The 27,231-nt window shown below is 54.9% G+C and overlaps 1 protein-coding gene across 1 annotated transcript; it reads left to right on the forward strand.

Annotated features, from left to right (window-relative positions):
* Positions 1 to 1,865: 1,865 nt before the first annotated feature.
* KCNJ5 (potassium inwardly rectifying channel subfamily J member 5) lies at positions 1,866 to 22,488 on the forward strand. The gene is made up of 4 exons (XM_072822684.1): positions 1,866 to 2,045; positions 17,066 to 17,159; positions 17,850 to 18,798; positions 22,044 to 22,488. Exons 3-4 carry the CDS (start codon positions 17,862 to 17,864, stop codon positions 22,364 to 22,366), a joined length of 1,260 nt encoding a protein of 419 aa, XP_072678785.1. The 5' UTR covers positions 1,866 to 2,045; positions 17,066 to 17,159; positions 17,850 to 17,861; the 3' UTR covers positions 22,367 to 22,488.
* Positions 22,489 to 27,231: the final 4,743 nt, after the last annotated feature.

Genomic DNA, 27,231 nt, shown 5'->3' on the forward strand with positions numbered 1-27,231 from the left:
GATAAACATTCACAGAGCATGCACGCTAGGTGCTGAGGCAACAGCAGAGGGGACAGGCACAGTCACTGCCCTAGGGAGCCTACAGCCTCATGGACGCGGGTCCCACACACTGGATCAGGTGGCCTGTGGGGAGACAGGAGACACTCTCTTGGAGCCCCAGCCCCAGCAGGGGTGTTGAACCCGGAGAGCTGGCCCTCGGAGCAGTCCCCCACCCCACTCTCACCCCTCCCCTGGCTGCAGGCCTCTCTCTGCAGGGGCCCCAGGTGCGCAGCCTGGCCCCAGCTCCCAGGACCAGGAGAGGCCAAGAGGCAGGCAATCCTGTGTCCTCAGGCAGGGAGGGAGGAAGCCTAAGGGGACGAAGGCAGCTGCTCTCCTGGCCTGGGCCTGCGCTCACTTTCCTGCGGCTCTGGGCCCGGAGGCCCCAGGCCCCGGGGTCTTATTTGAGCCCAGGGAGCATTTCTCACTTTTCCTTCCCCACCCAAGGTCACCAGGCTGGAGAGGGCAACCAGGGGGTGGATGGGGCGGGGAGGAGGGCTGATGGGGTGGGCAGGGGGCAGCTGGGGTGGGGATGGATGGGACCGTGGGTAGGGGGCGGTGGTCAGGGAGCGGCACATGAGTCTCCTGCCTCTGGACCCGCATGGGCAGCAGCAGAGTCACCAGCAGCCCATCCGCCTCTCTCCTCCCAGATCTCTGTCTTCTAGGTTCTTCCTTCTTTCCTTCTGCTCCACCGCACCCACTAAACACGTGCGCTGGCACACATGCACACGCGGGTGCTCACGCAGACACCGGTGCACGCCCACACACGCACATACGAGCGCTCACACATGCACACCTGGGTGTTCACGCAGACACCGGTGTATGCCCACACACACACGCGAGTGTTCACACATGCACACGCGGGAGCTCACACATACACACGCAGGTGCCCATGCAGACACAGGTGCATGCCCACACATGCACACGTGGGTGTTCACACATGCACACATAGGCACTCACGCAGACACAGTTGCACGCCCACACACACACGTGGGAGCTCACACATGCACACGTGGGCACCTACGCAGACACAGGTGCATGCCCACACACGCACACGCGGGAGCTCACACATGCACACGCAGGTGCCCACGCAGACACAGGTACATGCCCACACACGCACACGCGGGAGCTCACACATGCACAGGTGGGGGCCCACACAGACACAGGTGCATGCGCACACACACACGTGGGCGTTCACACATGCACACGCGGAAGCTCACACATGCACACACAGGCAGTCACGCAGACACAGGTGCACGCCCACACACACGCGGGAGCTCACACATGCACACGCGGGCGCCCACGCAGACACAGGTGCACGCGCACACACGCGGGCGCTCTCACACGCGCACACGTACGCTTGCACAGATCTCCGTCCTTCGCTTCTGCCCGGCCAGGTGCGCCCCCAGCACCACCAGCCCGGTTGTCGCAAGGAGGAGGCTCGAGGGAGGGGAGTGGCGCCGCCCCTCCCTCGGGTCCCCTCTCCCCCTCCCCCAGGGAACCCCATTCATTCGGGACGCCCTGGGAGCCCGCCCCCGGGTCCCCTCGGGTCCCTCTGCCCCCGCCCCGCTCCCGGCCCCCGGGGACCCCGTTCATTCCGAGCCCGCGCATCCCGGGCGCCCGGGCAGCCCGCCCCGCCCCGCCCCTCCCGCCTGCGCCCGGCCCTTTAAGTGGGTTCTTACACGTTATTACACAGACTCGCTTGTACTGGGGCCGACGGGGAGGGGGACGGGGAGAGAGGAGAGGGCGGAGGGGAGGAGGCGGGAGGAGGCGGGAGGAGGCGGGAGGGAGAGGGGGAGCGAGCGAGCCTGGCGCTCGGGAGGGAGGGAGGGAGGGAGGAGGGGGCAGGATGGCTTAGAAGCCTCTGGCCGGGCCGCGCCGGGAGGAGCTCCGGGCAGACTCGGGGGCTGTGGTCATGGCCGGGGCCGCAGAGTCCCCTCGAGGGCGCCGCCTCTGAGGGAGGCCCCGAAGTTAGCATCAGGGGGACTTGGAGGCTCCGATCTCAGCAAGTAAGTTGCCTTCTTCTCCTTCTTCTCCTTCTTCCCTTTCTCCCCAGCTCCCCGGCCTGCAGGGCAGCACGTGCCCTCTCCAGGTGCCCAGGATCCCCGGCAGCTCGCTCTGGCCAGGCACCTGCCACTTTGGGAGCCGCGGGGACAGCGGAGGGCTCGGCGCGGGTTTAAAGTTCAGCCAGGAAATGTGAGCTCCCCAGAGCCCGCAGGTGTCCTGGGCGCTGGAGTCCAGCCTTCGCGGGGCTGTAAACAGTGCGGGGCGGTGCTGGAGCAGGGCCGGGGGACCCAGGCCACCCCACCTGGCACGCGGGAGGCCCAGGCGGTGGGGGACCGGGCATCACCCCCCTGGGGCGGCAGCTCCGCCTTCAAATGGGGGTGTAGTTGGCTGGGCTGGGGTGCCAGCTCCCTCAGAGCCTCTGACCCTCGGCTTAACTCTCGCTTTTCTTTTAAGTCCGGCCAAATTGGAACCACGGCCTTGCTATTTCTGCCCTCCTTGCCCCCGGTCACTTCCTGCACGCCTCCCTAGCTCTCTTTAAACATCTTTCCAACTGCTCAGAAAGGCCAGGAGTGCTGGCCGCAAGAGCAGGGACAGAGAAGAGGGAAGGCCATCATCACTCCCTTCTCCCCGAATCCCAATCCGAATCCGTGTGTCTCCCTGGGGAAGCCTCTGTGCTTCCCGTCAAACAGGGACAGCCCCTCCCAGGACCGTGGAGCGGGCCCCAGGTCAGCACCAGCTCATCGGGCCAGGTGTGGCCCCCAAAGTCCCAGGGCTAGCCTGAGCACAGGCCAGTAAGGCTGGCCCAGGCCCCGTCCTGAGAGCCCCTTCAACCACCAGGAGATCAACAGGCGCCTGGATGTTTGCTCTGGGTCAGAGTGTGCCAAGTGCTTTGCTCTCTTTTTGATCCTTTTAACGGAACAGATGTTTGCATCTTCGTCCTACAGCTGAGCAGCAGCAGCTTGGTGAGGCTGTGGAACTTCCAGGCGGTACACAGCTTACGAGCGAGATTCTCACCTGGGTCTGATTCCTAGACGTACCTTTTTTTCACCACTCAGCCATGCATCCTGGAATCCTCGGGCTCTCGGGTCCACAGAGCACCTTTCCTTGTGGGAGGGAGGCAGTGAGAAACAGCTCGTATTTATGGAACCAAGGACTGAGCCAGACGCACTCATAGGAGTTCACCTGGACGCCAGTCCTGCGGGGTGGAGGTCATCCACCCGCTTTCCCAGGAGACCACAGCTTTAGAGCTGGGAGCAGGACTAAGGGCAGAGTGTTACCCTCCAAATCCTTGACCTCTGACTTCAAAGCCAGACTCTCCCTGCCGTTAAACACCAACCCTGAAATGGGTGCCAACCTTCCCCAAACCTTCCCCAAATCTGTGCCTTTTCCTCAAAGCCAGGTGGAAATCCCATCAGCTGGCTGAATGAGCCCCCAGGGCGCCCTGGAATCTGATGGAGGCACCAAGCAGGGTGGATGGCATGGGAGTCAGAGGGAGGAGGCCCTCGGGTTCGGCTCTGACACCATAGCTTTGTCAGGTGGCCTGGGATTTTACACTATTGATCTGCCCCGAGATGGCCTCGCTCTGCTTAGTGGGGGTGGCAGGGTGCGTGCCTCTTGGCAATAATATTAAGGACCTGTCATTCATTGGGGACCGACTGTGTGATGTCGGGCATGTTGTGTATGTGGCCGGATTGCTTCTTCTTCTTCCATCCACTGCTTTTCCCACTCTTCCTCCCGCCCCTCCACCAACCTCACCTCATCACGCCCCCCCATCCCATCCATGGACCCAAAACAATCTGAAATTAAGTTCACTGAGCAGAGACTTCTAGCCTAAGGCTAGAAGAAGACAACATTCTTTTACCTTGGAAGGAATATGTTGGGGGCATTTATGGAGTGTTCATGACTTTGCCCAGCTCCGTTTATTAATTATGAGGTTGCTAATAAATTATGACAACAGCCTAGATGATCAGAACAGCACCAGGGCCCCCACCAAAAGGGGGAAATATCTCGTCTTGTCTGCACGTTGTGGGGAAGTACATGCTCCTTACGTTCCCTCGGCATGTTCTAGATACCCTATCTAGCTCTCCGGCAGAGAGGGGACCACTTGGACTGCCTTCTCCAGGCCTCTCCAAAAGCCACGATCACCTGCTGGTAGGCCTGGCAGGCCATGTCTCTTCTGGAAGTAGCTCCCCTGTGTGAAACAGAGAATGAATGAACTGCACCCAGCCGAGCAGGGGACAGGCCGACCTGGGAGCAAAGAGTAGGTCTGGAAGCTGGCCTTCCTCTGAGGATGAGGTCAAATGTCCCTGGGCTTCCCCTGGGAGAAGTCTCTCGTGGGTACCCCCACCCCACCCCAAGTCCACATACATCCTCGACAGAGCCAAGCTCTTCCCCAGTGGGCCCAGCAGAAACCTGAGTGTGGCCCAGTCACAGATGCTCTCTCTGCCCCTCGGTCCCCAGCGGGCTGCGTGGCCCGATCCCCTTGGCAGGCTTTCTGCAAGTGCCTGCCTGGGTGTCTCAGCCGGGGGTTCGGGACCCCCGGTCTCTAGCACCGCTCTCATCACCCGTGATGGAGTTAACCCCCCAGTGGAGACGGCACAACTAGAGCGCCCCTTCGCCGCTTCCCATCTGCTCCGAGAATGACCTAGTTCTCATGCCTTCTGTGGTCAAAGCCACAAATGGGTGGAGTGAGCCCTCCCGTACTTGTAAATGGCATCGACCTCTTTTTCTTTTCCTTTTCCTTTTCCTTTTTTTTTTTATTAAGATTTTATTTATTTATCCATGAGAGACACACAGAGAGAGGCAGAGACACAGGCAGAGGGAGAAGCAGGCTCCCTGCGGGGAGCCCGATGCGGGACTCGATCCCGGGTCCATGAAGGCAGAGGCTCAACCACTGAGCCACCCAGGCATCCCTCGACCTCTGTTTCTTGTTTTCAAATCTGTGCAACAGCCACTTCTTTGATCACATAGCGTGTGCCAGGAATGATTAATTTTTGAAATCCCCCCCCCCCAAAAAAAAATTTTTGAAAACCCTGGAACGTGGTCATTCAGGCAAGGTTATGCTTTCCACCTCGGAGCCTGAGTGCCAAAGCTAACATTTTCTGGGCAAAACTGATTGAACATTTCAGCTGGGGGTGGGAGTACCAGGGAGAGAATGGAGGAATCCATTAGGTGGTTGGAAGGAGCCATTTTTAGATTCAAATTTTCACTGTGTCTGAGCTACAGACAGGCCACTGAGAGCTGCCAGCGTGTCTAGGCGAGGGTCCATCGTCACATGTCTATCGAGACAGTTGTCAGCCATGGAGTTTTTCTGTTTCTCTTCAAGACAAGATGAGCAGCACAGGAGTTCAAACACAAAGGATTGCAGTGAGGCATTTGGGAAAAAAAAAAAAAAATACCTGAATGTATTTGTCTAAGAGCCTTGTGGGTGGCTTTCTCTGAGATTATTTTAAAACAGATGGGACGCCGGCCCTTCCGAGACCCCGACTGCTGAGAGATGCACATGGCCCCTGCCAGTGCCCCAAGCTTATCTAGTTCCTCCTACCTTGACATTCTGATAAGTGAGCTATTCTAGGCCACAGAGCCCCGGACGGCAGCAACCCTTGCCAACGACCGTGTTAAGTTAAATGTCAGAGCCAAACCTTTAACACATGACCCTGGAGATCCTGGCTGGTGCGTCAATGTTAAGTTCCATCCATTATCATTCCAGACCGGAGCAGGCTGAGGGGCAAAGGTCGGGGATCATCTCACCAGTGTGTCAGGTGGCAACAGCACTTCGTGGTCACCAGGGGTCAACCCATATGGTGGCTGGGGAGGCTGGGGGCCTCGGGTTGGGGAGTCAAAGGGAAATAAATAGAGAGGGAGGGAAGGAGAGATGATGGCAAGCTTTCAGACTCTCCTTCTTATCCCCTGTGACTTGGTGCTTTGAGGCTGGAGGTGCTGCTCATCCCCACATCCTCTTCCACATGATGGGCTCCTTACCTTAATACCAGGTGGGCGCCGATGCCATCGTCCTGCATTATTTCTTTCTGCCCATAAAGGAAGAGGAGGGTGAGGAAAATACAGCAGGGACATGCCATCGGGGGCATGTGTTCTGTGCATTTTGTCCTCAGAGTCTGTCCCTCCCAAGATGGTGCTTTTGAGCGCTCGATGCTCAGTCGGGCCAGGAAGAAAGTCCTAAGGGCAACAGGGATGAGGTATTGCCCCTGTGCTCCAAGAAGCTGGTCATCTAGCAGGGATAACAGATCCCACAGGTGCCCGGGTCCAAAAGTCCCTGACAAAGGTTATGCCAACCAGCTAACCTGGGCTATCCCAGAGCACCCCCCGTCTCACGTCTCCCTCATGCCCGGGCAGCCATGAATCCGCTCTCATCTCTATAGTGTTTGTCAGCTCAAGAGTGTTATATAAATAGCATCACACGGTATATAACCTTTTAGTTTTTCAATCAGTATGATTCCCTGGAGATCCATCCAAGAGCGTGCGCGCCCCTCTGCGTCTGTGTGTGCGTGTGCATGTGTGTGTGTGTGTGTGTGTGATATTTCAGTGTGGCTGCTGAATTTGTTTGACCATTTACCCTTTAAAGGATGTCTGGGTGGTTTCCAGGTTGAGGCTCTTATGATTAAAGCTACTCTAAAGACGTGTATACAGGTTTTTGCATGAACATAAGTTTCCATTTCTTTGGGACAAGTGCCCAGAAGTGCAATTGATGGTTCACATGGTAATTAAATGTTTAGTTCTTTAAGAAGCTGACGCATTGTCTTAAATTCCCATCAACAATGCAGGAGGGATCCTTTCCCTGTACAGCCTTGCCAATGTGTGGGGTTGCCCCTGTTTTTTATGGTAGCCGTTCTGGTAGGTGTACAGGGTATCTGGTCGTGGTTTTGCATTAGGGAAAATGCTGTTGGTATTGACCATCTCTCCATGAGCGCCTTTGCTCTCCCTATATTTTCTTCAGCTAAATGTCTTTTCACGTCTGACACCCATTTTTTAGTTGGGTTGTCGTACTGTTGGATCTCGAGAGTTCCATATGGATGCGAGGTACGAAGCCTTGTCCTATACGTGGTTTGCTTTTCCTGTAACAGGGTCTGTTTTTCAGCAAACGCTTTTAATTTCGATGAGGTCCAATTTATAAGTGTTTCCTCTTATACATGACGTTTTTGGTGTCAAGTCTAAGAATTCTCGCCTGCCTTAGATCTTGAAGTTTCCCCCAGGCTTTTTTCCCCCTAAAAGTTGTATAGGTGTATCATGTACATTTAAGCGTATGATTCATTTTGAGTTAAATTTTGTATAAGGTTTAAGACTTAGTCAAGTGCATTTTTTTTTTTTTTGATTTGAATAGCATATTGTTCTGGTGTCATTTGTTGTAAAGAGGGTTCTTTCCTTCATTGAATCCCTTTTGCACTTTCGTCAAAGACTTTTTCTGAAATGACCAAAAATGACTTAATACGTGTAGAGCATTTAGAACGCAACCTGGTGTACGGGGAGCCCCCTATAGGTTTCAACACTAATTATGGGGATTTTACCTGCCGTGGCCTGTTTCTCCGGTCTTTGCTCACCATTCACTCACTTCCTATCACCATCCCATCTTCTTCACTTGTACATAAGTACATTCGTATTCCCACGGCCCTGCTTTCTCGTTGCTGTCTTCTCTGTACCTCTCCTACCTCCTATTCTCTAATCATCATTGATAAATTGGCACCAGCCCAGGAAATCTGTCCCCTGGGCTGTGGACAGGAAACAAGTGGTTTTTCATTTTGATTTAATTATTAATCTCCTTTATTATTTAATGCAGAATACATACTCACGGTGCAGGGTTACAATGAAGAGAATGTATTATAACTGTGCTGCTCACTTTCAAAGAGATAGCGGGCTTCAGAAGGAAAAGTACTGGCTGGACAGATACAAATGTGGGGAAAATGGAAAGTGGACTAATTTGATTTTCGTGCCCTTTTATTCATGATTTTTCATGCATCATCTGCAGCGGGGCGGTGGGGGGTGGGTGCTGGGTGGGGGAATTGGGACTGTGGCCAGTATGTCAGGACCCCTCGAGAGGCCCACAGCAGCCTGCCCGGGAAGGCCATGAAATATTCCATCTTAAGCAAATGAGAGCCGCTCAAGTTGGGAACCTCAGTCACAGGCTCCCAGGCTTGCTCCATAGAGGCACTGCTCAATAATTAGGTACCTGTGAAATGTTAAATTGCTGGAAAGGTACTCATGGCACGATTAAGACTTTCAAATCTATATTCCATACTCTGAATTAGGCCTAATTTCGCCCTTTTAAAAATTGCTGGATATATTTGGACTCACTTAAGTATACTCAAATAGACCTTTTAAATACCATCAAAATGATCTTTTTTGTCTCTGTCTTTTCTCCAAAGAACTGAACTCCACCAGCAAATGGCAGATCTCTTGGCTCCCGTTTCAGATGAGAACCCTGTCTTCCTAAAAAAAAAGAAAGAACGAAAAAAAAAAAAAAACCCTTGAGTGAAACACCATTTAATCCTTCTCTCTTTGCTTTTTATCTCTATTGTGAAGTGTCAGTATTTTTGTTTCTTTAATGACAAAGTGAGCACGGGATTAGTCTGCAGCACTTCTAATAGAGTACATGTTTCTCTGCAGATACCAAAGAATAATGCATGAGGTTTTATTACATCCTTAGAATTATGGTGCCAAAGCCTCCAAGGATGCAATTTGAATGAGCAGCTAATTATCTTCTCATGTCTGGGCTGCCCAAGGTTCTGAAGGCCCCAGGCTCACCTCTGGTGCCCCTGGTGGCAATGACTGGCCCCTTTCATGGCATACCCAGAAAAGTCAAGGCCACCTGTTAGGCCTATGGTTACATTTTTCAGTGTTTATATTATAAAACTTCACATTCGTTGTTGCTATGTCTACGGTGTCATCATCTTAGGAGTGAGCTAACCAGCATTTCTGTGCTCTGGGTCAGCCACAGCTCTCCAACTAGAAGGGGGATTAGTATTATAGGGTCCTCATGAGCCAACCCAAGAGTTCTGAAAGAGCGTCGACAGAGATACCAATTACTATTATCATTCCATCAAAATTCCATATAATAATAATAATACTGGTTTATTTCAGGCATCATAGCTGGTCTTAGCCTGGAACAATTCAGGCTAGAGAACCAAATGCATCATACTACTGCTGTTCGGGAGGGTAGAATTTTCTGGAAACTATGGGAGCTATTGCATTAACATTACGATTCCCTTGGATATGTCCATTTCTGACGTAGGAAAGAGACCCAGGGTAGGGACCTACACGGTAATGTGTAACTCAGGGCGAGATATGAGGCCAGGAAAAGTCAGGATTATAATTCAGAACCAAGATCACAGTCTGTTTCATGCTCTGGACTTGATTGTCCTTCTGTGCTCAACAATTGCTTTACCCAGAATAAGGAGGATGATATCTTTTAAAATCTTCTCCTCTATTGAAAATCTGGAAATGAAGGTCTAACAAGAGCTTATATTCAAACCAAAAAAAAAAAAGGAGAAACTACATTATCTGTACACGACCAACATAAGGAGCATGTCACAGAGTGCGTTGGGAGAAGCCAGTCCAGCGCCTCTGCTCACTGAGCTTGGTAGGCAGCATAGGTTGGTCCCAACCTCCTGGGGTCCAGGTTCCGGTTACCACAGCATGCCCGCCCCACTCAACCACACCGTTCAGGTGCTGTCCCCCCTCCTGGCAGAGGCAGACACACTTTAGATGAAGGAGAATCCCGCTCAGTGGAATCCCTGACTGCTGGCTCGTGGTCTCTTCCTTGCAAGGGGCCGTGTGGTCCAAACACAGACATCTCTGGGAGTAGAGGAGGCACTTGGGGACTACACCTGAACATGTCAACTGGGACACGTGGACATCCTGCCTCCTGGGGACAATTTAGGGACCTGTGGGGGGCAGATGTTGCCGTTGTCAGAAGTCAAGGGGCAGCTGAAAGCCAGAGCAGGAGGTGCTCTGAAGGCAAGCAGGAGGGAGGATGGAAGGCTCAGCCCCCAAGGGAGGAGAAGGGAAGGGGCTCTGGGCAGCCTGGACACATCAGGCAGGATGGCAGCAAATCATGAGCTGGTTTCACGGCACAGACCAGACGTGCATCCTTCTGGCGGTCTCCTGGGCCGGGTATTTCAGGGCCTGATCCCCACTGAAGCTCAGAACCACTGATGGTCTCTGGGGGCTGAGGATGAATCACCTCAGAGGCAGGCCTATTTGAGTACTAAATGCGACTGCAGTAAAGTCACCTGGCACAGAGGTGGCACCCAACGGGTGCTCAGTACTTGAGCATCCCATGGCAAGCGGGCTCACCCACCATGGACCTTTCCCACCCAGTCTTTCCTGACCCTTCCTCACTCACCCTGGCAAAGCCAAATTAAGAACTCTGTCTTCGTCTCTCTGCACGGCATTCATTGTTTGCCGGTGTTGCCCACCAGACAGTGATTCCTCGAGGGCAGAAAATACAGCAGCGTCCCCGATAGCAGGTGCTGTTAGAACCCCCTGGGATCAGGTTCTCTGGGCGTGGGACCCATAGGCATCAGCATGGGGTCCAGCTCCTGGCTGATTACAATGTACACCCAGGGTGGAGAAGCCTAGAGACCCCAAGAGGGCAGTGGCATTAACATGGCTGGGAGCTCCTTGGAGGCTCCAGACCAGCCGAATCAGAATCTGCATTTTAACAAGTTCTCTGTGATTGGAAAGCACAAGAGAGCTGGTGAAGTGCTGATTTAGGTCCTTCTGCTCCCAGGGCCCAGGGGAGCGCAAACTTGCAGTGACTGTTCAGGGAGGGTTTAACCAATTGGAGGAAAGGAGGAGGGAAGGAGGGAAGGAAGGACAGAAGGAAGGAAGGAAGGAAGGAAGGAAGGAAGGAAGGAAGGAAGGAAGGAAAGAAAGAAGGAAAGAAGGAAGGGATAGAATCTGCGTGTTACAGTTTTCAAAGGGCTTTCACACCTAATATCGCACATGCTATCACCCAGATAGTTTTTGAACTTGGGTTCAAAAAATAAAACCACAAAACATCCAGGAATTAAGGACTAGGTTCCCAGCTAAGTTGATAGGAACAAATACCTGCAAAATAATTGGGCTTGAAAATAAAATTCCTAATGGGTTCTTAAAGATTTCTTACTCCTGAGCTCCTCTGCCATTAGACCTCAGAATGCACTATAAGGTGTGTTGTTTTCTAAAGGATGGTAATTTTGAAAGCGAGGAAGCCAGGACTCGCCCCCTGGCAGGAGCCAGCCCATCAGCATTATTTGGGCACAGGTTCCGGGGGGCTGAGGCCACCGGCCCACCCCTCCTGGGTGAAGTGGGGCTCAGACAGGTGCTTCTGGGCTGGGAGCCGGGCCTGTATCAGCCGCTATTTCTGCGGTCGGGAAGGGCAGCTGCGGTGGCCGCAGGAAACTATAAGGCAGAGGCCAGAACTGCAGCTTCCAACCTTTTGTCCTCAGAGACTGCTGAGCAAAAGGGGTCATGGAAAGCCCCCCTGTGTCTCATTCTGAGATCGGCAATGGGAGGGTGGCTGGGGTGGAGCCGGACACCATGGGGGGACCCTGACCCCACACTCCAGGCACATGCACCCCCACCCACAGACTCACAGATCCCCTCTGCAACCGGCTCCCCAGTCTGGGTCACCTCCCCTCCTCTTCTTCGTCCTTCTCCCACCAGGGGTCCAGGGAGGCGGCTCCTCGGAACCCAGGAGGAGAGAGCAGAGGACCCAGGCCCTGCAGGTCACCCTGCAGGAGAACCGCCAGCCTTTGCCCCCGTGAAGGGCCACAGGAAAGAGTTCTTAGAAAGTTCTCCAGGCACAGCCTCTTGGGGATCCCGCAGAGGCTGGAGCCAGCGGGGTACACCTCTCCAAACAGCGCTTCTCGGCCCTTGCAACCACTGTAGGTTCTAGAAAGTGTGCCTGCAGCAGCACTGAGACTGTGGGCAACTTATTTAAGCTCTCCCCCAGCTTCTGTCTTCGTAAAATAAGGCAGCCCCCCCCAGGGGGTCACTGCAGCCCTGGAAGCAGGATGCTGAGCCGCAGTGACTCCTGAATTGGGGAACCTCTCCTGCCGTCGAGCAGCAACTGAGCCGGGGGGAGAACAGCACGTGCGCCCTCGTCATTCAGCCTTCCAGGCTGCCCTCCTTGGCGGCCACGGTCATCATCCCCATTTTGCAGAAAATGTGACTGAGGCTGAGAGCAGTGGCTTTCCTCGAAGTCCCTCAGCGCCAGGTGCGATGGGAGGCTGGCGCCCGAGCCCAGAGTCAGCTCTCCAACTGTCGATTACCCGGTCCCCCTTCTATTCTGGCTTTGCTTCTGCCAAGGCAAACGACCCCAGACTAACGGCTTAAAACCTCACCCAGCTTTGGGCTCAGGGTTCTCAAGTTAGCAGCCCAGGCATGACACGACTGTCCTTTGCTCAGGGTCCGACAAGGTTAAAATCCAGGAACCGGATCTGCGGCAGAACTTAGTTCTCGGTGATTATAGGACTGAGGTCCCTGTGTCCTTGCTGGCGGTCACGAGGGGCTGCTGTCAGCGCCCAGGGTCACAACATTCTGGGCCATGCGGTCCCCTCCATGTCCGCAGCTAGCAAAGAGCCTCTCCCCCGCATCTCACTCCTCTGGTGCTCCCCACCTCCTGCTCCAGGGAAAGCCCAGTCCCCCCTGGGGCTGATCTGAGTAGGTCTGGCTGCGCCCCCTCCCCCCATAGGCTCCCTTTCCAGGCGGGCTGTGCCGTGACACAGCCTCATCTTAGGAGTGAGCATCCCACCCCCAAGTCCAGGGGGGATATACTGGGAATTTATATGGGGGGTGCCTTTCTGCTCGTGCCTTCCCTCTACCCGGCACATCCTCCGTTTATAACACCTTTACTACTTCCTGCTACTTTGAAGGTCCTTGGGGGCACTGGGGCAACCACCAGGGAGTGTTTTCATATTCCAACAATACGGCCATATAGATTCATCTAGAACAGTCCAGAAAGAGCTAGTCTGAGATAGGAATATAGCTTCCTCCATGGCACTTCCTCCCACCTCATCCCATATCCCAAATCTCCTGACCCAGCATAAGAAAGAAAGGAAGACATCATTAAGGATGTCTGCTATCCTCGTTTTCACAGTAGGGAAATTGAGTCCGAAACAAGACTCCCAGGGGCGCCGGGGTGGCTCAGTCAGTTGAGCATCAGACTCTTTGATTTCGGCTCAGGTCATGATCTCAGGGTTGTGAGATCGAGCCCCACATCCGACTCTGTGCTGGGCATGGAGTGTGGAACCTGCTTAAGATCCTCTCTTTCCCTCTCCTTCCGCGCCACCTCCCGACTCCCTCGCAGGATGTCTCTCTCTATCTCTCTCAAAAAAAAAAAAAAAAAAAAGACTCCCAGCCCAGTGCTCCCTTGGGGAAACCCCGCTGACTTCCAAATGCAGTTTCTATCAAGATGCTGCATCCGCAGCTCCCGACTTCCTACAAAAGGCATCCCCATGACAGAGCTTTCCTTACTGTGTGTAGGTGGCCGGGGGTTGGGGGGAAGGTTGGGAGTTCTTAATACAGAGGTCCACTAAAACGATGTCAGAACCACTCAGGCATCACCTGAAATACAACTTCCTTGGGTTTTGCCTCTTTTGATTCTTTCTCCATTTGTGTTTTTATATCAGAGTTCAAACCACTTTGCTGGACTTCAGGCTCTGTCTTCCCAAGAGTTTTAATCATGTCCGGGCACAGCTTCCTATTCACAGACACAGGAGAAGGTTCGCGATGAGTAGCAGCACCAGGCTGGATGAGCTTTAATGGGATTTGTTCAAGTCAGTGCCTTTCCTGAGTCCTGCAGAGAGCAGCTCTCGTACCCGCTTACCTCCTCCAGCCCAAAGCCTTCCCTGAGCCTCTCTCTCCACAGGCAGTTCTTTTTTTTTTTTTTAATTAATATATTTTTTTGACATTTTTAAAATTTAAATTCAATTGGGCAACATATAGTTCCACAGGCGATTCTGCTCAGACCCTGGGGTTCAAGGGGATGGTGCTAGACTGTAAACTACAGGGAGGCCGGGTCTGCATCCGGCTCATTCTCTGCTTAATCTCCAGCTCTGGGCAATAGCACTTCCTAAACTAATGCTTGCCAAATGGGTGCGTAAATGGACAGAAGAGATCTTGAAAATCTGATTCAAAAAAGCTCATCTCCATTGTCCTTGAAAATTCTTTTGATTTTATGGGGTCATGCATTGGAGGCCAGGATTTCTAGAGTGGGCATTTCACTCACTCTCAGGAAGAAATGTGGGTAGGAGATGGCCCATACCCGTCAGCTTGATGCGTGCCCTACAAGCGGCCCCCTGGGGCCTCAGATACTTGACTTAATGCTCTATGTTTCTTTCTTCGTCCTTAAAATGGAGGCTTAATGGGGTATTACATTAAATTTCACTTCAAGGAGAGTTTATGAATATACCTTTACATTTATGCTTTTTTTAAAAAAATATTTTTTATTTATTTATTTATTTATTTATTTATTTATTCATGAGAGACACAGAGAGAGAGAGGCAGAGACACAGGCAGAGGGAGAAGCAGGCTCCATGCTCGGAGCCCGATGTGGGACTCGATCCCAGGACCCCGGGATCACGTCCTGAGCTGAAGCAGATGCTCCACCACTGAGCCCCCTGGGCACCCCTCTGCTTATACTTCTGTCTGTGTTTGTATCCATATAGGCTTTCTCTAGCTCCTCATAATGGGCCCCAGAGCTGGACTGGTGGAAAGTATTATCTGAGGTTTAGAGCAGAATAAATTGAGGGAAAGAAAGGTAAGACTGTTTTCCCTTGGTCACAGAACAAGTATCTTGGAGGCTGAGCTAGGACCTAGATTTCACCCCGGGCTGAGCAAGGAATAACATCTGCCGATGATTCTAGCACATTTGCAGGACGGTGCCAGTACCAAATCAGAATCGCACCCTTTCCTTTCCCTGTCTGCTGGACGCGGAAGGTCCTCAGATGCTGACTGAGGTGTCCTGGAAAACCTTTCTCTGTTTCTAGTAGAATGCGAGGCTTTCTCCTACAAGAACTTATGAAAGTACATTTAAAAATAAAGAAGGAAACAGTGCGGAAAAGCAGCAGAAAAGCTAATTCTCTGGAAGAGCTGAGGGCAGGAGAGCGTGTCTTCCCGGGCGCCCCAGCCAGTGACTCGCGCTCGCCAGCGCTGTGCCTGCCCCGTCCGACGTCAGTGGCGGGACCAGACCCCTACCTGGGTCTCCCCAGCGGGGGTCCCCAGAGGTTCCCAGGGCACTGGGACTACAGCATCCCCCCAACCTTTATGGGCATCTCCGAGTGGGTTCTCAGTAAACAGTCTCCGACCCGGGGGCAAAGCAAAATCATGCTGCGGAGTCTGCAAAAGCAGCACCAAGGCTTTCGTCCCTCGTTCCATTTATCTTTGTAACTGCCAAGTGAGGGCGCAGGGCACAGGGGGCAGGTGCACAGGGAGAAAGGGCCAACGGATGGCTGAGACAAACAGCCCTTCTCATGACCCTTCAGTATGATATTTTAAAGGTCACCTTGAAACTGCCACAACCACCGAGACAGCAAAGAAAAAGTTCTGCCAGGATCATCCGACTGTCCACGGTGGGTGAAATCGTCCCCCGTGGTTTATAGAACGTTCGCCTGGGAGGCGCTGTCAGGGGCACTGTTCCTGGGAACCGGAGTAGCTGTAAAACCAAGACCAGCTTGCTTGTCAAGACGAAGGGCCGAGTGATAGCGTCCCCTGAGATGAAGTCTCCCAGGATCAGAAGCTCAGAGAACTTTCCGGAGCGAGCAGCTCATCAGTCTAAGCAGGAACCACAGAGCAGTCTGCAAGCCATTGTATGGTGGACACTGTGACACCTCAGCCTGGAGCCAGATAAACCTCAACTCAAACCCCAGCACAGCCACTTAACTGCTTCAGCTTCATTGTCTTTGCCTGAAAATTGGAGGAATAATAGCGGCTCTTATCTAATAGCTCTGTTGTGAGGATTATAAGTGAGCTAATGGGTATAAATTTCTTCGCACAGCGCCGGGCCCGTGAATGCTCAGAAATGTAAGCTGTAATTATCAGCTGTGGAGATTCTCATGGTCTTTCCCGGCTTCACCACAGTCTTAAAGTATTTGAAATGAGAGTGAGTAGAATGTCAGAAAAACAGCAGACTATTATTACTGGTATCTGGGTGTTTCTTTAAAGTGTGACATATGCTCCAAAACATTGGGGGCAGCCCGGGTGGCTCAGTGGTTTAGCACCGCCTTCAGCCCAGGGCATGATCCTGGAGACCCGGGATCGCGTCCCACGTCGGGATCCCGGTGCATGGAGCCTGCTTCTCCCTCTGCCTGTGTCTCTGCCTCTCCCTCTCTCTGTGTCTCTCATGAATAAAAAAATCTTAAAAAAAAATAAAGTTGGGCAGCCTTTTTTTTAAGTTATTATTTTTTTAATCGAGATTCTTGATTGGGATAACTGACGTATAACGTATTAGTTTAAGGTGTATGATGATTCGACATACGTATATGTTGTGAAATGATCACCACGATTAGTTTAGTTCACACCCGTCACCAGATATAATTACAATTTCTTTCTTGTGATGAAGACGTTGAGGACCTACTCTCCTGGCAGCCTTCAGACGTAAAACACGGTAGTATTAACCATACCCACTGTGCTGTGCATGTCATCCCCAGGACTTATTTTACTCCCAGAAGTTTGTACCTTTTTTGACCCCCCCCCGACCCATTTCGCCCACCCCGTGCACCCTCTCTCCCTGGCAACCCCCGATCTGTTCTCTGCATCTGTGAGGTTGGCTTTCCGTTCGTTTGGTTTTGATTCCACATCTAAGTTTACAGCCCTTCGAAAACCTTAGGGGCGTTAGTATCTTGCCCACCTCAGGGCTTCAGAGGGCAGGGAATTACCGCGTCAAGATTTTTCATGGTGGGTCCACACAGCGATCTGTCATATGAGTAAGCGCTCAGACAGCCGCAGACTCCCTTCCTCGGACGGTCGGAGTGACCACATAGTGAATCAGACACTCACTGCCTTTTCCTTTCTGTCTGCTGCTAAGATCTGAGACATAAAGGAAGGAGACAGGGAGATCAAAAGAAAAAAGCACAGACTCTGCTTCCCGTGAGCAAGAATCCAGACAGCAGCTCTTCCAGGTAAGTGTTTGGTGGCCCAGGTATCACTTAACCATTTACCTCTTTGGGACTCTTACCTTTTCTCTTATTTGTTCATTCATTAGTTCAACAAGTATTTTCTGAGTACACAGTATGTTCTGGGCCCCCCTCTGGGTATTTGGAATGTGGGAGGGAACAAAACAGACACAATCGTGCCCTTGTGGAGCTTATAGTCTGATGGAGGGGGAGAGGCTACTAGAAATAAATGTGATGCATAAGCAAACAGTGTTAACTTATTGGAGACTACAAGCTCCACCTCCGACCGGTAGCTGTGATCACAAGGGACCGTCTGTGTATAATGCAGGTACTTCATAAATGGTTGTGATTATTATCCTTTAAATAGCTCCCAGATTTCTTAAATCCTTAAAAACCCAATGCGTAGTTTGAACCTATGTATTTACTCATTTAACAAACAACTATTCATTCATTCATTCATTCATTCATTCAACAAGCAACTAATGAGCTGCTTTTATGTGCTAGAACCTATAGTAGGTGCCAGGGACATAAGCAAATAATATAAGAAAACATGGTCCCTGCCCTTGAGAATTCTGCATTTGGGTCCACTGTGCCAGAGGAGGGACCTTTGGAAGTAGAGGCAGGAATGACCCGGAAGTCTTGTGCTTCTATGAATCAGCACAGTCTTCTTCACTGATGGTGTCTTTCTTACCTCAGTGCATCCCAGCTATGGCTGGCGATTCTAGGAATGCTATGAACCAGGATATGGAGATTGGAGTCACTCCCAGGGACCCAAAGAAGATTCCCAAACAGGCCCGCGATTACATCCCCATTGCCACAGACCGCACTCGCCTGCTGGCTGAAGGCAAGAAGCCCCGCCAGCGCTACATGGAAAAGAGTGGCAAGTGCAACGTCCACCATGGCAACGTGCAAGAGACCTACCGGTACCTGAGCGACCTCTTCACCACCCTGGTGGACCTCAAATGGCGCTTCAACCTGCTTGTCTTCACTATGGTCTATACCATCACATGGCTGTTCTTTGGTTTCATCTGGTGGCTGATTGCTTACATCCGGGGTGATCTAGACCATGTTGGCGACCAAGAGTGGATTCCTTGTGTTGAAAACCTCAGTGGCTTTGTGTCTGCCTTCCTGTTCTCCATTGAGACTGAAACCACCATCGGGTATGGCTTTCGGGTGATCACAGAGAAGTGTCCAGAGGGCATCATACTCCTGTTGGTCCAGGCCATCCTCGGCTCCATCGTCAATGCCTTCATGGTGGGTTGCATGTTTGTCAAGATCAGTCAGCCAAAGAAGAGAGCAGAGACCCTCATGTTTTCCAACAACGCAGTCATCTCCATGCGGGACGAGAAGCTCTGCCTCATGTTCCGGGTGGGCGACCTCCGCAACTCCCACATCGTGGAGGCCTCCATCCGCGCCAAACTCATCAAGTCCCGGCAGACCAAAGAAGGGGAGTTCATCCCCCTGAACCAGACGGACATTAACGTGGGCTTCGACACTGGGGATGACCGTCTCTTCCTGGTGTCTCCACTCATCATCTCCCACGAGATCAACGAGAAGAGCCCTTTCTGGGAGATGTCTCGGGCCCAGCTGGATCAAGAGGAGTTCGAAGTCGTGGTCATTCTAGAAGGGATGGTGGAGGCAACAGGTAAGACATTTTATCCTCCTTGGGCCACAGAACCCTCCGACATGCCTGGGAGGCTTAGGCCACCGGGACTAACAGGTGGAAGTTGGTGCCTGAGCGTCCTGGGATTCTCAGTCAGCCCAACCCCTAACTGAGACCCGAGGGCTATTGTTCAAGACAGGGTAGTACCAGCGGCTGATGTCTACTGAGCCCCCCCAGCTTCCCGGCATCGTTCTAAACTTCAAACATATCAGATCTCATTTAATGCCTTCCTACCTCCCGTGAGATGATGTTCCTTACGTTACAGATAAAGGGACAGAGACCCAGGCAGGCAATTGTTCATCGACTTTTGTCCAAGAGCCCGTCATGGGGCTAGGATGCCTGTGAAGGTGGGGGGACCCCAAAGCTGGCCCTTGCTTTCAACAGGCTACACTGCTCTCACCCCATCCTGGAGCATGTGTCTACCCAAAAAGAGCTCTGTGATCAGCTAACTCTGAGAAATGTGGTTGAACAGGGGGCTCAGGCTTCTTTACAGTAGGGTCTTGTGACGTCTTTATGGGCCGGGAATGGCTCAGTGAGAAGAGGCCAGGGTGAGGCACTCCCCAAAAACGAAGATTCCCAAAGTCCCAGAATCCTCTTTTGGGAGAGATGTCTATGCCCTGGGCCTGGGGGAGCAGCTGTCTCCGGGCTGCCTCCCCCCTGGAGGAGTCTGTCCCTAGGCTTCCCTGTGGAAGGCTGGCTGAGTGAACATGGGGCGGGCCAACAGCACAGCCGTATCCACATGTGCCCGCCGGGCACCTCCCTGCTCAGCTCCCAGCTCCCAGCTCCCACAGGCAGCTGGCAGCCCTCAGAGGCCAAGGCTTTGGTGCGGGGCCTCAGGGAGCCCACAGCCGCGGGAGCCCGAGGCCCCATTCCTAGCACCCCTGCCAGACCCCCTGGGCCGTGGAGCCCTCCAGCAGAACCCCGCACCTGCTTCTTATTCCTTTTTCTCCCCTCGCCCTCTTTTCTTTTCACCCAGCAGACTGAGCACTTGTAGAAAACTCAGTCGGAAAATAAATAAATAAATAAAACTCACTCGGGCTCAGAACAATATATATTTTTCTTTTTTAAGAAAAGATTTTTTTAAAATTTATTCATAAGAAACAGAGAGAGAGAGGCAGAGACACAGGCAGAGAGAGAAGCAGGCTCCATGCAGGGAGCCCGACATGGGACTCGATCCCGGGACCCCAGAATCATGACCTGAGCCAGAGGCAGGCGCTCAACCGCTGCGCCACCCGGGCGCCCCATGATAAATATTTTTCTATTCCTTGGACCACAGCGTAGGAGCCTCCAATCCCATTTAGCAGTGGCTGCTGCCTCATGCAGCTTTGCGCCAGCAGAAAGCGTTCCCGTTCCGGTCTTGCCCTTCCAAGCCCAGAGTTCCATGTAGCACATCGCTTTGCCCCCCCAAGAGTCCGGGGCCTGGCACAGGGATGGCCAAACAAGCCTTCCCTCGCCTTTCGGGAAGCTGGTTCCCGAGTGGGAACCTCCGACGGGGCGTCACCAGCTTTCTCATTCAGAAGGAGCCTGCAGAAGCTGGCTGGGGGTGAAACAGGCCCTGGGGGGGGGGGACTGGCACGGAGGGGGCTGCTCGGCCATCTGCCGGGAGCGGGAGCCTGGCCAGCAGCATATGGTGACGGCCCACAGAGCCCCGGGGACCGAGCCCGGCCAGGAGGCAGGAAGCCTGCGGCGGGCGCTCGCTGCCCGTGGTGCGGGGCAAGAGCATCACTCTGAGGCCACGGAGGAGGGGTCGCGGCAGACATGTGGGGACAGGCAGGCGAGTTGTGCCTCCCAGTGCCCGCTTCCGTGGCGGGATCGGGTGCCGACCCAGCAGAGCTGGTCCCTCCCCTAAGTGGCCTGCAGGTGACCTGCCTGTCTAGGTGACCTCCTGCCCGCCCCCACGACCGCGGGGAGCCCCTGGGAGGCGAGGGAAGGAAAGAGAGCACCCCCGACACGCCTCTGCTCTCCACAACTGTCGGGGCCTGGCGGCCACACTCACCGAGCAGAGACGTGCACGGCTCGGCCGTAACCCGCGGGGCGCTGGGCGCTGCACCTGCCGCCCGAGGGAGCCTGCATCACACGTCCCACCTGTCGCTGGGGGGATTAGAGGATGCAGTGGGGCATCCCTCGTAAAGCACAGAGCCCGGCACCTCCCGGGGCTTCTTTCCTTTCCCAACCCGCGGGAAGGAGAGTGCCGGGGACACAGGGGGCCCACTGCCACATCCCGAGGGGTGAATCAGATTGGGGGGCAGCCCCGGGGTTCCCATGAAGAACCCATCCCGCTGTCCTTCCTAAGCCCCCGGGGCCTCAGACATCTATCTAGGTGGTCGGTGCCCCACTTGGGCCTCTGATGGCTGGTGACACGGGCCGACCCAAGGGGCTGCACCGGGAGCACAGAGGAGGCTGCACCGGGAGGGGGCACTGGGGTGCCCAGCTCTGGAGCGCTGGGCGGAAAGCAGCCTTGCACCCGGGTCTGGTGTGCGTGAGGCCCCAGCTGATGGAGCCCACAGAGGCCGCAGGCTTCTCCACCATTCCAGGGCACAAGGCAGGACCTTCCTTGGCCTGAAGATTAAATATCAGCGAGCTGCTCCCCTGTGACCCCAGGCGCAGAGGCTTCCTCGTCCAGAAACAAAGTGCTCTCCTCCCCGGAGAGGAAGCAACACCTAAAAATAACACAGGCGAGCAAGGGCTGAGCAGCCGGGGGATGGAGGCACCGGAGCAAGCTGCAGCAGTCTGGGGGGGGGGGGGGGTTGGAGAGAGAGAGGGAGAGAGGGAAGGGAGGGTGAGGGAGGGAGAGAGAGGATAGGACAGGGAGAGAGGGAGAGGGAGAGGCTTCTCTTCTGCCCACGTGTCTACCCAAAACAATCCGCGTGTGGCCCACAAGACCGGCAGCGTCTCTACGTTCACTCACCCTGAATTTATCTTCGTTCCAACCCCTTTCCTGCCTCTGTCGCATTTCAGTCTCCCAACCCCGAATGCCCTTCTCAGGTAGCAGGTCACTGGCTCCAGCTATTCCAGAATCATCCACCCCAGCCCCGAGGCACCTACCCTAGAGTCTTGCGCTGGCTCCCACTTTCCTGCCTGCACCACACCCAGGCTCCGCGGGGCCAGGCCCCCCCCCCCCCCGGGGCCTCCACGACCGCGGAGCTCCAGGAGCCCCGCGGAGCCACGCGGGGCAGGTGCCGCTCGGCCGGCTGGGCCCCCTAACGCCCGTGCCCTCTGTTCCCCAGGCATGACTTGCCAGGCGCGGAGCTCCTACATGGATACGGAGGTGCTCTGGGGCCACCGGTTCACGCCCGTCCTCACGCTGGAGAAGGGCTTCTACGAGGTGGACTACAACACCTTCCACGACACCTACGAGACCAACACGCCCAGCTGCTGCGCCAGGGAGCTGGCCCAGATGAGGCGCGAAGGCCGGCTCCTCCCGAGTCTCCCCAGCCCGCCCCTGCCGGGGGGCTGTGCAGGCGCAGAGCCGGCCCCGCAGGCCGAGCAGGGGGGCGAGGACGAGCCTGAGGGCCTGAGCGGTGCCCGGGGGAACAGGGGCTCGGTGTGAGCACTGCGCCCCCCCCCCCCCGCGGGACGGCCTGTGTGGGCACAGGGCCTGCGGCAGAGCTGGAGCCGGGAGGGGGGTGCCGGTCGAGCCGGGTGGGGGCGCAGGGGCCGCCAGGCTCTGCAGGGAGGAACAGTGCATCGGTCCTGCAGCCTCCCCGAGCGGGGGGCCTTTGCCTGGGTCCCCGTGGCCCTGCCGCCTCTGCCCCTCCCCACTTGTGTCAGCGCCGGCTGAGGGCCCGGCCAGGATGGGTGTCCCCACAGGGGCGGTGACAGGGCGGCCTCTGTCTTCACACACCCTTCCCTCTGCCAGCGGCCGGGTCACCTCCAGCTGCCAGCCGCCCCCCACCCCGGGGGCTGACACGTCGAGGACCTTCCCCCCACCCCTCATTCCTGCCACCCCGAGGCCCGTGGCGGGCTGTGGTGCAGATTCTGCGGGCGGTTCCCCTCGGCTCGGGACGACAAGGCCCTTAGTCAATGGTCGGTTGTCATCTGCGGAGCATGTTGTCTCCTCTGCTGTGTCCTGCGTGTCAAGGGCAGCCCACCAGGCCTCCCTGGGGTGCCCCGCAGAAGGCAGCCGGCTGCAACGCGCCCAAGCACAGGGGCCCTCACCCCCTCTCAGCCAAGGGGGGACCCAGCACCGCTTCCCGTCCAGTCCTGGTGGCCCCAGACTCTGAAAAGACCCGTCTCCTTCCCCAGGGCTCTCTGGCGGCCTCGGCCTGGGGTGAGATCCAGGGAGGAAGCTGGGGCGGGGGGGGGGGGGGTGCAGGATGAGCCTGTCCCGGGGCGGGGAGAAACACAGAGCAAACGGCTCAATTTTCAAAATAAGCATGATCACCCATCATTGCCGAGGGGACCTGAGGTCAGGCTCAGCGCCCCCGTCTGCAGGAGGTGCATGTGAGGCCCAGCAGGGGGGTCCCCCCAGGCTGGCCGGGCCCCCAAACCCAGCTGTGAAGCCTCCAGGACTCCTCCCCGCAGGCTGGGCCTGGATAGCCCAGGTGAGGCCCCGGGGCGCAGGGTGAGGGTGATCAGTGCAAGACTCGGGGAGCCCGGGCACCTTAAGACAAGAGCAGAGCAGAGCCGTGAAGAGGGTGCCTCCGGAGGGCTTTCCTGTTCCAGTCTAGACGTGTAGAAGAGAGGGCAGGCGGTGTAGACGGCCTTGCAGCGAGGCGCGTGTGGCATGGTTGACGCACACAGGCTCCTGATTAGCTGACCCGGGCCTGGAGAGAGACGCAGATGTTTCCACAGAATCGTGAGCCACAGGATGGTGATTTCCACAGCTCTCGGCCGGCCCTGGGTAACGGGAGCATTTGCCTGCTTGCCGTGTGGCACCTTCCCGGAGGGAAACCACAAGGTTAAGGCCGAGCCAAGGGGATGGCTCTGGGATCTCAGGCCCACGGCCCCTCGGGCCGGGTGGTCAGGGCCGGGGCTGGTGAGAAGGGACAGCGGCCCGAGGCGGGAACTGCCTCTCATGGGGCTGCCAGACTCAGGGGAAGGGGACCCCGGTGCTCGGGTGTGTGGCCTGGGCCTGGACCGGAGGCTGAGGGACATGGGGAGCAAGCAGGGCTCTGCTGCTGGGGCCTGGTGCTGAACCCCGACTGCAGGCATTTTTCTGAGGCAGAGCAGGTCCGCAGGGGACGGAGGCTGCACTGGGATCCTGCGCCCATGGAAAGGGAAGCGGGCAGCCTTGAGCACCCAGGTGGGGAACCGCATGCTATGAGGCGTCCGAGGCGGGCAGTCGGGTACCAAGATGGGATGCCTCGGGGTGGGAGCAGCTACAGCCTTAGTCAAAACCCATCAGTGCCTGCGGGTTAGGGCCTCAGTGAGGCAGCTCAGCGAGGACGGGGACACCACAGGTGAAGCTACCTGCAGCGGCCCTGGAGCCCAGGCCTGCTTCACACCTGCCTCTAAAACATCCCCCAACCGGCCAAGCAAGCCACCTCCAGTCCTCTAGCTCCACGGTGGCCTCCGTGAGCCGGGGGGGCCCTATCGCATCTCCGCCAACTACAGAAGCCGCAGAGGCTAGAGAAGCCGAGATCAGCACATCCAAAGCTCCCGGAGAGGCCAGAGCCCGCATTACTGGGATTAGTCATATCAGCTGCTTTCTCTCATGAAAATTCAAACACAAGAAGACTGCCCTTCACACCCCAAGGAAACCCTTCTTCCTGTCCAGTTGATACAACTAAAGTTAGAAACCTCCTTCAAATAGTTTGCTGGAAGTTCTTGCAGATACGTGCACTTACCTAAACGCAAAGTCTGGTGAGGGCCAGAGCTTCGACGGAGCACGTGACGAGCATTGCACCTGCACAGCAGCCCCGTGCGGGTCATAGCCCTGAGCTACATAGCTCTGTGCCCACCCGTCACTTCCGAGCTGAGCTAAGCCAGTCTGGAAGGTGAGCCCACTGGTAACTCCCGTAGGCCTCCATATCTCCCAAATCCCAAGGCCGGTTCTCACTTGGGTCAGACCCTGAAGGCGTTGGGAGCTAACTTCCTGTCTTAGTTTCCAAGCCCCCACTCCCCGCTCTTGGAAATCATCCCCTGTAAGGGAGGAGCCCCTGAGAACTCGGAAGAAGATTAGTTCCCACTAATTCTCCTCTCCCCTTGAATCTGACACCTGATAGGTATTGACAGCAGGGTCCAGGACCCCGTTTCTAGACCAGATACAATGGGTGTTGGCCATGACTTTCCCCTTCAGATGCTGCCCACATCCTGTCATTGTCTTCTACTGCTTTAAGATCCCGGCCTGAGCAGTTGACCTTGCTGGAGGAGAAAAAGCCCTTGTCTGTGTGGGGAGGAACTGCCTTGGCTCACCGTCTAGAACAACTGGACACCTACGTCCACGTTAGTTATCGTGTGCCATGCTTTCCAGCCTGCCTCAACCGCGTGTCTCATGTGAGAGCTATAGAAACTTGAAATATTTGTGCTGGAATTGCCAAACACACACGTGCACACACACACACACACACACAAGTTGCCTGTTGTCCTCTAAGATGCCCTGAACACACCTCTGCACATTCGCCATTTCCTGAGCACCTACTATGTGCCCGGCGGTGGGTTAGGCGCTTCACCTGGTCGATTGCTCTTGATTCTCAAACACTACGGAGAAGCTCTTGGTAACCCCTTGCTACCAATGAGATAAGCGAGGTGCAGAGAGGTTGATGAGTTTGCTCAAGGCCAGGGTAATAACAGGGAAGGCCTGTGAGCCAGGGGCCTCCCGAGCAAATACAGAGAGGCCGTCATCGTGCATAATAACCGCCACCCGCCGGGCGTCTCCCGAGCTGGCAGCAGGAGGAGGAGAGCCCCACCTCTTCGGATCACCAGTTTCTGTGCCGTGCTGCAGAACGTGGGCTTCTCTCCACCAGCAATGGTCTCCTGTGGCAGGATAATTGGGAAACACCTTTCTCTGATGCCCGGAGAATTAATGAGCTGTGAAAAGAGATCAGATGGGGGAATCATTGCTTTCTGGAAGAAGCCACTTATTCTGCTCGGCTTGTGTTTTGCTAACGACATCTCCTTAAGCTGCTGTGTCAAATATCTTTCTCCCTCTGTAAGATTTGTCAATCTCCTTATTAAAGAGAACACCACTGCACTGTTAAAAAAAAATCATCCAATAAAGCGCATTTGATCTTATGGAACGCCCTCCCCCATTTTAAATAGACGGCCACCGGTTTCCCATTCAAAGTCATCGTCAGTTTTTTTTTTTTAAGATTTTATTTATTTATTCATGAGAGACACGGAGAGAGAGAGGGGCAGAGACATAGGCAGAGGGAGAAGCAGGCTCCACACAGGGAGCCCGACGTGGGACTCGATCCAGGGTCTCCAGGGTCTCCAGGATCACGCCCTGGGCCAAAGGCAGGCGCTAAACTGCTGAGCCACCTAGGGATCCCCATCCCATTCAAAGTCACCGCCAGTTTAAGCAAACCTTTTTGTTCTCATGAGCCTAAAAAGGCAGCATAAGTAGCCTAACTAGCATGGAGATGAGAGTGTGGGCGCAGGTGGGCTGGACCCTGGATTGAGGACCAGGAGTCAGGGCTCAGCCCGCAGGCGACGTGCAGAGCCAGGAACATAGGCAGCGTGGGTTCTCATATCAGACCATTCATCCTCTCTCCCCAGATAATTTTCCCACATGCTTTAGTGTTAAATCTTCAGAATCTACCTTCCCCAAATAAGGAGCAACTTTTAGAAATACCCAGCACAGGGAGCCCCAGGACCGGCCTTCTGCATTCACGGCGTTAACTGGCACAATGTTTGCTCTTGCTGAACAGCAGGGCAGGGGCGGGGGAAGCTGTGATATTTAATATTGGCAAAGGGCCTCAGTATTTTTCAAGCTAAGGCCAAACGTTTCTGTTGAAAATGTCATTAGCAGTCGAGGGCTGACGGTTGATTGGCTTCTCTTCCGCTCCAGCCAGCCCAATGGGAATAGCATAGTTCAGATTTTCAAAAGAGCTGGACCGAAGCTCCCTCCCGCACACCCTCCTGAAGGGATGAAACGGCTCGCCGGGGCTTTCATGTAGAACAAGAAGCACGCATTTTAACTTGCGAAGGGCCGCAAGGCCCTGGCGTGTGCGGGGACGCTCCCCGCCCCTGGCCCAGTGGCCACCCCGTGGTAACCGGGTGAGTGGGGGGCCGCTCGGGCCACTGTAACAAAAATACCATTGACTGGCTGGCTTCAATGACAGAGGCACATTTCTCACACTTCTGGAGCCTTGCAAGTCCGAGATCAAGGCTTTGGCAGATTTGGTGTCTGGCGAGGGCCCGCTTCTGGGTTCACAGATGCCTAAACCCCCTCACAGGCCCACCTCCCAGCATCATCACATCAGGGCCTGGCTAGGACTTCAGCATGTGAATTTGGGACGGGGGGGGGGGGGG

Source organism: Canis lupus, chromosome 3 (assembly GCF_048164855.1).
Source record: "Canis lupus baileyi chromosome 3, mCanLup2.hap1, whole genome shotgun sequence".
In the NCBI taxonomy this organism is placed as follows: Eukaryota; Metazoa; Chordata; class Mammalia; order Carnivora; family Canidae; genus Canis; species Canis lupus.

Bases quoted from the DNA above. Each gene is read 5' to 3' on its own strand.
- KCNJ5 (XM_072822684.1), top strand. From the start codon at position 17,862: ATGGCTGGCGATTCTAGGAATGCTATGAACCAGGATATGGAGATTGGA. The intron at 18,799-22,043 runs GTAAGACATTTT...TCTGTTCCCCAG, and splicing joins AGGGATGGTGGAGGCAACAG to GCATGACTTGCCAGGCGCGG.